General features: G+C 49.0%; 1 protein-coding gene across 1 annotated transcript; it reads left to right on the plus strand.

Annotated features, from left to right (window-relative positions):
• The first annotated feature begins 536 nt into the window (after nucleotides 1-536).
• Nucleotides 537-8,871, plus strand: Gjb1 (gap junction protein beta 1). The gene is made up of 2 exons (XM_052170799.1): nucleotides 537-612; nucleotides 7,399-8,871. Exon 2 carries the CDS (start codon nucleotides 7,415-7,417, stop codon nucleotides 8,264-8,266), a length of 852 nt encoding a protein of 283 aa, XP_052026759.1. The 5' UTR covers nucleotides 537-612; nucleotides 7,399-7,414; the 3' UTR covers nucleotides 8,267-8,871.
• The last annotated feature ends 294 nt before the right edge of the window (nucleotides 8,872-9,165 follow it).

The raw sequence follows: 9,165 nt of genomic DNA on the forward strand, positions 1-9,165 counted from the left end.
TTATGATTCTGGGATGTAACTAGATTAATTACTAGTCTATCTCCCTCGATTAATTACATGGAGAATATGCAAATGATGGCCTGGTACTGCTATATAGCTAGGGAACAAGACCCTCTCCCATTTTGACCTCAGGTGTTTGTCCTCTCAATTGTCCATAGTTTTAGAGGCTGGGATTTAGAAGAGATGGCATCCAGCATGGGAGTCCTCTATGCTGCTTGCCCACAAAGGGGGTCTACTGAAGGCCAAGAGTTGAGCATAGCTGAAATGTGTTATGCAGTCAAGTCCAGTTCAGTACCCCACATAGTTCCCACATGGCATTTTAGTGACAAATGATGCTTCCTTTCCTCTGGGACAGGGCGAGAACTCTAGGTCCAAATCCATTGGAAACGTAGGGATCAATCTTGTTTAATGATTGTGTGTGGAACGGGGGGTGGGGCTGGTTAATGTTTCTCTGCTTCCTCTTGGGCTATGGGCCATGTCAAGCTCCGGTCCTGGGCTTCTTGTCCCTCCCCTGGGCTGGGCTTTGACAGTACCTAGTGGCATTGAGCAGACACGCCTGCATACATTCCCTGGGAAAAGGCAGTTGCAACCAGGTGTGGCAGTGCCAGAGAGGTGAGGAGATTGGGGTGGAGTGAGGGAGGGGGCTGTGGGGTGCTGCTCTGGTGCTGGGGTAGAAATGCTGGCTGGGGAGAGGCCTGGGTCTTCCCTTCTCTTGACTTGAGCATTCAGCTGTTTAGGGCTTTTCTGTGCTTCCCTCTGATGTCCACCTGCCAGGTGACCTGCCTGCTTAGATTCTCTTCAGCCTCCAAGTTCCTCCTCACCTTCGTTCAGCCTCCAAGTTCCTTCTCTTCTTGCTCTTTTCTCCCCAGCCAAAGATTCTTCTCATGCCTACGGGGAGGGGGGAGTCAGATTCCCAGGAAGAGAGACTTGAAGAACTCTCAACATAAGGTGACTAAGGTTGCCTTTCTGAGATACTTTTTGGCGTGCGGGGGTGGGGTGAGGAGGGTTTCCATGAAACTGTCAAGACTATGGTAGATGTTGCTTTCTCTTCTTGATTATAAGGTAAAGCAGGCATGTACCCAAGAGGATGTGGGGACATGCCTTTCCGTTTGCTTGAGGGGAGCAGGCAGGCTCAAGATGAACTTAGGGTATGATGGTTAGAACGTGTATTGGAAAGGTGGCTCCCAGCTGTTAAAAAGTCATTCCAGCTGTCAGAAATAGCATAACAGAACCAACAGACTTGGAATATTAGATGAGGAAAGGAGAATATACACAAAAGTATTTGTTTTGTTTCTTTATTTTATTATTTATTTCGGACAGAGTCTTTTTATGTAGCTTTAACTGTCCTGGAACTTGCTATAAAAACCAGCTGGCTTCGAGTCAGAGATCCTCTTACCTATCTCCTGAACGAGACAGAGGATTAAAAACATGTGTAAACTAGCCCAACTACAAAAGAAGTTTTTTATTTTGTTTTGTTTTGTTTTCTTTTATTTTGAGTTTTGAGATACGGTTTCTTTGTGTAGATTTGGCTGTCCTGGAACTCGTTCTGTAGACCAGGCTGGTCTTGAATTCACAGAGATCCACCTGCCTCTGCCTCCCAAATACTGGGATTCCACCACCCGGCCACAAAGACATTTTAATGGGCAGAAGCCATTGGTAAGGGATCAATATCATTTGCAATCTGAGTTTTAGCACGTGTTTACCAGATGTATGATAAATTACAGCATTTTTCCAGGCAAGGAAGCATATGTCTGTAATCCCGGTACTCGGAAGGCTTGAGACAAGAGCCGGACTAACCTGGCTACATGTGGGAATTAAAGTTGTCTGGAGGATGACAGTTCATGAACATGTAGGTCCGGATATACAGGAGGCATTCTATAAATGGCGTCTGTCACGATGAGGCCAAGCAACACTAGCAAGGGATGTGGATGATGGAGTTGCAAGTAGCAATAATCCCAGTGGTGATAAGAGAATGAGTATCAGCAGAAGCCAGATGAAGAGGCCCCGGCAGCGAGAGGGAGAGAGAAAAGTGAATCCACCAGACTGGTCAGGTGAGCAAGCCTGGCCACAGCAAATGGACGACAGGGTGGAAACTAAGCCAATACTGAGGTACTGTAGAATCACAGGGTGGAGGCAGGAGGATAGCAAGGGAAGAGAAGGCACCAGGTGAGATCGGCTTCAACCACCCCAACCTGATGGAAGCATTCAAAAACTCCAAAAGAAGTTTCTAAGAAGGCCCCATATCCCTTCCTGAACTCGGGTGCCCTGTGAGTCAGGAATGGCACAGAGTTTGGGTTAGGGTTTTTTTTCTCTTTTTATCATTTGCTTGTTTGTTTTTGAGCAGGATCTTATATAGCCCAGACTGGCCTCAATCTTACTATGTAGCTGAGGGTGACTTTGAACTCCTGATCCTCATGCTCCTACCTCCAGAAAGCAAATACATGCACTACCACTTGTGGGCACCCAGGACTGCATGCTAATAACTAGGCAAGTACTCTACCAACTGAGCCAGATCCTCAACCCTGGTATGTGGGCCCCATCAGGGCCTTGTTGCCCAAACCTACAAAACACAAAGATTTGAAAGCAGTTGGAAGGAATGACAGGGTAAGAAGGAAGACCAGGGTGATGAATGGACCATATATGTACACACATGCCAGCTTGCACAGGAGTACAGCTTTGTTGAGTTGTGTGCCCTGTCTCTGAACTAACACTCCTTAAAAAGCAGCCATCAAAAGTAGTGCTCTGTTCAAAGGCTTTGAGGAAAATCATTTTGGAATTTGATTCTATTAGTTGGCAGCAGAGTGACTGTCTGTGAAACAACTTAGTGAACCTCTCTGAGCCTCGGCTTCCTGGTCTGAAAAATGGAGATAACATTATAGAACTGTTCATGATCTCCTACTTTTGTACTCTGCTCAAGTGCTGTGTAAACCTGAACTCAAAGCTTGCCACGGCCTCAGAAACCCTATCTAATTAAACACGGAGCAAAACATGCCTGGTGCAACCCAAACCATATCAATATCTGGACTTTAACCTAAAGTCAGGGAAACAGTTTGGATTTCAAAATCAGTTTACTTCCCTGAATGTTTTTAAAATGTGCCTTTGAGCTATTGATGTTGATATAGACAAAGCAAAACTTGAATCTCAGTGCCCACACAAGGGCTCTTAGAGATCCTAAAGGGAGCTACTGGCTGTGTCCCAGAAAATTCAAGAAAGAGGCAGAGAATTTCTTAGAAGGACCTAGAAACTCTTAATGTTGGTCAGGAAGCGTATGGGGCACCTCTGAGGGGAAAAGGGAGAACACCTTCAGTCTGCTTTGAAGTTCATGGGAACAGTCTGAGGAAAGGAAAATGGACCGAATCAGGAGGCCAGAGAATCCCTGGGAAGAAAAAAAAAAGTAAGCTTCAAATCTCCTCAATCCTGAACAAATGTGGAAAGAAAAATGGTGACTCTATAAGATGCCACAGAATTTATGGAAAGAATATGGGCTTTCCCTTCAGTGTTACCTCTGTCAAAATCCATCTCTGTCTCTTGTTGACTGCATGACCCTCGGGAATGACCTTTTTTGGTTTTTTTTCTTCCTTCCTTCCTTCCTTCCTTCCTTCCTTCCTTCCTTCCTTCCTTCCTTCCTTCCTTCCTTCCTTCCTTCCTCCCTTCCTTTTTGACAAGGCCTGTGTAGCCCTGGCTGCACCGGAGCTAGTTCTATAGACCAGGCTGGCCTCAACCTTGGAGATCCACCTGCCTCTGCCTCCTGAGTACAGGGATTAAAGGCATGTGCCTCCACCACTTGGCAGGAATGACCTTTCTTTTTGCCTCAGTTTCCTCCTCAGTGACAAGAGGCAAACAAACAAAAACAACGAACACCCCATCTCCCAAGGTTGTCCTTTAATTTTTTCCCTTTTATTTATCGTTAGCCCATCTGCGTGTGCATTTATAATGTGTTTGTGTGTCCGTGTCAGAGCACATTAGTGTCATGGACCACATGTTGAAATCAGAGGTCAACTTTCAGGAGTTGTTTTTTCCTCAGGTCATCAGGCTTGCATGACAAGTACTTTTGCCTGCTGAGTCATCTCAATGTCCCCCCCTCCTTAGGTTCACAGGCGACACTACACATTCAAGGGCTTGGCACAGTTTAGTATACACTTGGCAAATGCTTATTCTTGTGAGAGTTTGGTTTTTTAAATTACATTTGTGTGTGTGTGTGTGCACGCGCGCACACGTGCGTGTGTGTATGTGTGTGGGTGAGCACACAAGTGCATGAACGGGTGTGAGAGTTAGAGGACAACTTATGGGAGTCGGTTCCCTCCTTCCACCATGCGGATTCTGGTATCAGACTCGGGTCATTAGTCTTAACAGCAAGCACCCTTACCTGTTGAGCCACCTTGCTACCCCAGGTTACACACAAAGTCAATCCTCTACCACTGACCCAAAGGCCAAGTCCAGTTTGTGAAGCCTAATATATCTCATTGACAAAAACATCACTTTCTTCCTTATTCCCTCCTTTTTTCTTTCTTTCTTTTTTTGAGAGGGAGGAGTTGCAACAGGGTCTCTCCAAGTAGCCATGGCTGTCCTGGAACTCACGATGTAGACCAGGAAGACCTTGAACTCTAGAGATCTTGCCTGCCTCTGCTTCTTCAGTGCTAGAAATAAAGGTATGCGTCACTACAACTGGGCTCTTTCTTTTTTCTTCTTTTTACTTTTCTTTCTTTTTTTCTTTTCTTTTCTTTTTTTTTTTTTTTTTGAGACAGGGGAGGGAGGTCTCACTTTGTTTTGTTTTGTTTTGTTTTTTTTGAGACAGGGTTTCTCTGTGTAGCTCTGGCTGTCCTGGAACTCACTCTAGACCAGGCAGGCCTGGAACTCAGAAATCCATCTGCCTCTGTCTCCCAAGTGCTGGGATTACACGCGTGTGCCACCCACCGCCCAGGGAGGTCTCACTTTGTAGCCCTTGCTGGTCTAGAACTCACTATATAGACCAGGCTGGCCTTGAACTCAAAGCAATTTGCCTGTCCTTGCCTCCCCAAGTCATGAAATTAAAGATGTGTGTCACCATGCCTGACGGGGCCTTAAAAAAAAAAAACCTAATAAAAAAAACATGATTTAGAAAAGTGACTTATGTCCTGTAGACTGTCCCCTCTTCCTCTGTCTGCTAATATTTTTGTGATTGAACCTCACTAAGTCACACAGACTAGTCTACCATTTTTTCTTTTGTGTGTGTGTGTGTGTATTGAGACAGGGTCAAATGTAACCCAGGTTGACCTTGACATCGTGTAGCTGAGGCTGCCTGTGACTTCTTGACCCCTCACCTTCCAAATGCTGAGATTACAAGTGTGTACCAGCATGCCTGCTCTTGGTCTGCCATTTCTGCGCTCAAGTGAGCCTGCTGCTTTAGCCATCCCGCTCCAGGCAGCCGGGATACAGGTGTGTGCCATCTGCCCTGAGCTCCTGTTGCTTTCCCCTCCATCGGTTATTTCCCATGACTATTTCGCGACCCCTTTCCTCTATAACCAAGAGGGCCTTCCAGACGTGATTACAAAGCTGCTTCTGCAGCCACCACCCTGTTGCAGAGGTGCCTTGGATAAGAAAGAAAATGCATTGCATTTTGCTGCATTTCTGTTGGTTCTGGCTTTAGGTGCTCTGCTGTCATCCAGCTGCCGCTAGCAAACCTCTTTTCAATTTCAATGGCTGAAGTGGTGGGAGGTGGGGAGAGGCTTTCTTTGTCTGCCTAAGGGAAAGAGGAGAATTTCCTCCCTAGAGTCATTGGCGTGCTCAGAAGCAGGAGATTACAATGCACTTGACATTGGGGCCAGGGCAGCAACTGAGCTGTCTGTTCTTACGTCAGACACTCTAGGTTAACCACACAGTACTGGGGGGGAGGGGGCGGGAAGGAGAGGTCTTGGGCTTGGCAGATCCTTTGGCTGCCTAAGGCAGCATTGTTTCTTCTTCCAGAGATGGCTTTCTTAACCCCTTGATCGCCTTCTGGACCAGGTATCTCCATCGCCACTCTCCCATACAACCCTGGGTGTGGTCCCATTAACAGATGGGCAGGCAGGCTCATCAAAAGTCAGTAACTAGCCTAAGGTCACTTTAGGTAAAGAATCAGATACAAACAGAAGCTACTTGGCCCTTGCATAAACCATGGTCCAACCTGCTACTCGCCTGAAGGTTTTTATCACTTTCTCTTAGGCTTAGTTCTCGCCAGGTGCCCACCTGCCAAGCCCCTGACAGGGTCCCTTTCCTGCAGCTTAATCATAGTTCGCTGGCTTTGGAACGTGCTCACAGGCAGACAGCGTCCTTGATTTTTGTGTAGATAAACACAAGGTAACATCAAATTAGCCGCCTTTTATTTTCTTTTGTTAATGGCTAGCTTTTCCCTCCATCGGCAAAAGCACAGGCAGTCTGCTGCTGTAAGAGTCACGTCTTCTGTTTCAGACTCTTTTGTGCTTCATCATTTTTAGCCATGGTGACTTTTGCGTGGGTAACAGGATTGTCAAATGGCTCAAAGGAAAGAATGCACAGGGAAATGATTAGTACAGTTCCTGGCTTGATAAACTCAGGACCCTGGTTTCCTCTATTCTGGGTCATCCATACCCGGAAAGGGACCTATGTCTAGGAAAACTGTTTCTGCTAGAAATATAGGGGAAGGACCTTAACTCCCCGGGGTCCTGGCTTACTTGCACCTGTCTGTGTTCTAGCTCCCTCCCCCAGAGCCATTATTGTGGTGGGGCCATGGGGCGGGTGCGGCGATGGACCGGGCGGGCACAGAACAGGTGGGTGCAGGCTGGGTGTCCGGCGCTGGGACACAAGTGCTCTGTGTGTAGGGTGGGCGGAAGTCAGGGCGTTTGATCTGAATTCTAAAGGGTGTTGTTCAGAGCCCCACAAAGGTCCCATTGTACAGACACTGGGTATAAAGCAGCATATGACTCTCCAGCACCGGGAGGCGATGAATTGGGACGCAGGCGCGACCACAGGGACCACTCCCCCTACACAGACATGAGACCATAGGGGAGCTGTCTGGGTGGCCTCAAGGATAGGCGCTCCCCGAGGTAATCGGGCTATCTGGGTTTGCCATAAGTCAGGTGCAAAGGAGCTGGGGCGCGCGTGCGGGGGCGGGGGGCTGTCAGGGGAGCCAGAAGAGCGGGCTAATAGCAGAACAAGATAGGCCTGGTGAAGAAGGGGACTCAAGAAGAACAAATGCTGGATGTGTGTGAAGAAAGGGGATGGGGCTGAGAGAGGTCAAGTCAAGCGAAGGCGGAAGGGCGGGCTCCAAGAGCAAAAGCAAGAACCGTCCTTCCTCGCTGTCACCAGCTCTTAGGAGAGATGGGGGCAGGGGAGGCAGCATTACTGTGGCCAGCTTCCTGCCCTAACCTTTTGACAGCTTGCTTCCTGCCTCTTGTTTCACAGGTGTGAATGAGGCAGGATGAACTGGACAGGTCTCTACACCTTGCTCAGTGGCGTGAATCGGCATTCTACAGCCATTGGCCGAGTATGGCTGTCTGTCATCTTCATCTTCAGAATCATGGTGCTGGTGGTGGCTGCTGAGAGCGTGTGGGGTGATGAGAAGTCTTCTTTTATCTGTAACACCCTCCAGCCGGGTTGCAACAGCGTCTGCTATGACCATTTTTTCCCCATCTCCCACGTGCGCCTATGGTCCCTGCAGCTTATCTTGGTTTCCACCCCAGCTCTCCTCGTGGCCATGCACGTGGCTCACCAACAGCACATAGAAAAGAAAATGCTCCGGCTTGAGGGGCACGGGGACCCCCTTCACCTGGAAGAGGTAAAGAGACATAAGGTGCACATCTCAGGGACACTGTGGTGGACCTATGTCATCAGTGTGGTGTTCCGGCTGCTGTTCGAGGCTGTCTTCATGTATGTCTTCTATCTGCTCTACCCCGGCTATGCCATGGTGCGGCTGGTCAAGTGTGAAGCCTTCCCCTGCCCCAACACAGTGGATTGCTTCGTGTCCCGCCCCACCGAGAAAACCGTCTTCACTGTCTTTATGCTCGCAGCCTCCGGCATCTGCATTATCCTCAACGTGGCGGAGGTGGTGTACCTCATCATCCGGGCCTGTGCCCGCCGCGCTCAGCGCCGCTCCAATCCGCCCTCCCGCAAGGGCTCGGGCTTCGGCCACCGCCTCTCACCTGAATACAAGCAGAATGAGATCAACAAGCTGTTGAGCGAGCAAGATGGCTCTCTGAAAGACATACTGCGCCGAAGCCCTGGCACTGGGGCCGGGCTGGCTGAAAAGAGCGACCGATGCTCAGCCTGCTGAGGCCGTCCGTGTACCAAGCAACCTCCCATCCCACCCCTCCCTCACCCCGCCCAAGCCTGCCCCTCCTTCTTTGATGCCGGTGAGCAGGCCTCTGCCTGCTAGGGATTACTCCATCAAACCTTCCCTCCCTCCCTACTTCCCTTCCTCAGAGAGCCTTCTGCCAAAGACCCGGCCGGCTGGGGAGTGGGGAGTGAGGAGCCACGGCTCAAGGGTGTGGGCAATTCTTTCCGTCTATACCTTTCCCTCTCCCTCTCCCTGAGACGAGGGATGAGATGTTCTGAAGGTGTTTCCAGTTAGGAAACTAATCTTAACCCCCATGCTGTCAGGCACCCCACTTTGGGAGTCATGTCGGTGGGGAGGGATGTGGCACTGCAGAGTGGAGGAGGGGCCGTGCTTTGTGGATGGAGAAGGGAGGGGAGCTTGCCTTGCTCTCTGTCACAGGGAAAAGAAGGACGCATCTAGGGTGAGGGAGTTATGGAGGGAGATACAGGCAGATAAATCGGAGTGGGGGTTGGTCAGGGCTGCCCCCAGTCCCCAGTTCCCAAGGCCTCTCTCTCTCTGCAAATGTTACACATTAAACAGGATTTTACAGTAAATGAAGAGATGTTTCGACTGTTTGTTGAAGTTCTTTCTCCGGAACCCTCCTCTCTGACCTCCCCCAGGATAAGCTGGCCTTGGTTGGCATTTTGCTGATCAGGAAAAGAAAAGGGCAGAGGAAAGAGTGACTCGAAGCTGCAAACAGGAGCCTGACAAAGCCACCATCTGAGCCATCCGCTCCTGCTTTTCCTTCTTCTGCCGTCTTTGGTCATTTACTTTCACATTGTTTATTGTCTAATTCACCTCCCTCTTTTCTTTGGCTTTAAAAATAAATGACAGCCTCTTCTGGAGAGACAGAGAAA

Source organism: Apodemus sylvaticus, chromosome X (assembly GCF_947179515.1).
Source record: "Apodemus sylvaticus chromosome X, mApoSyl1.1, whole genome shotgun sequence".
NCBI lineage: Eukaryota > Metazoa > Chordata > Mammalia > Rodentia > Muridae > Apodemus > Apodemus sylvaticus.

Excerpts from the sequence above, each read along its gene's own strand:
- Gjb1 (XM_052170799.1), top strand. The coding sequence starts at position 7,415 with ATGAACTGGACAGGTCTCTACACCTTGCTCAGTGGCGTGAATCGGCAT.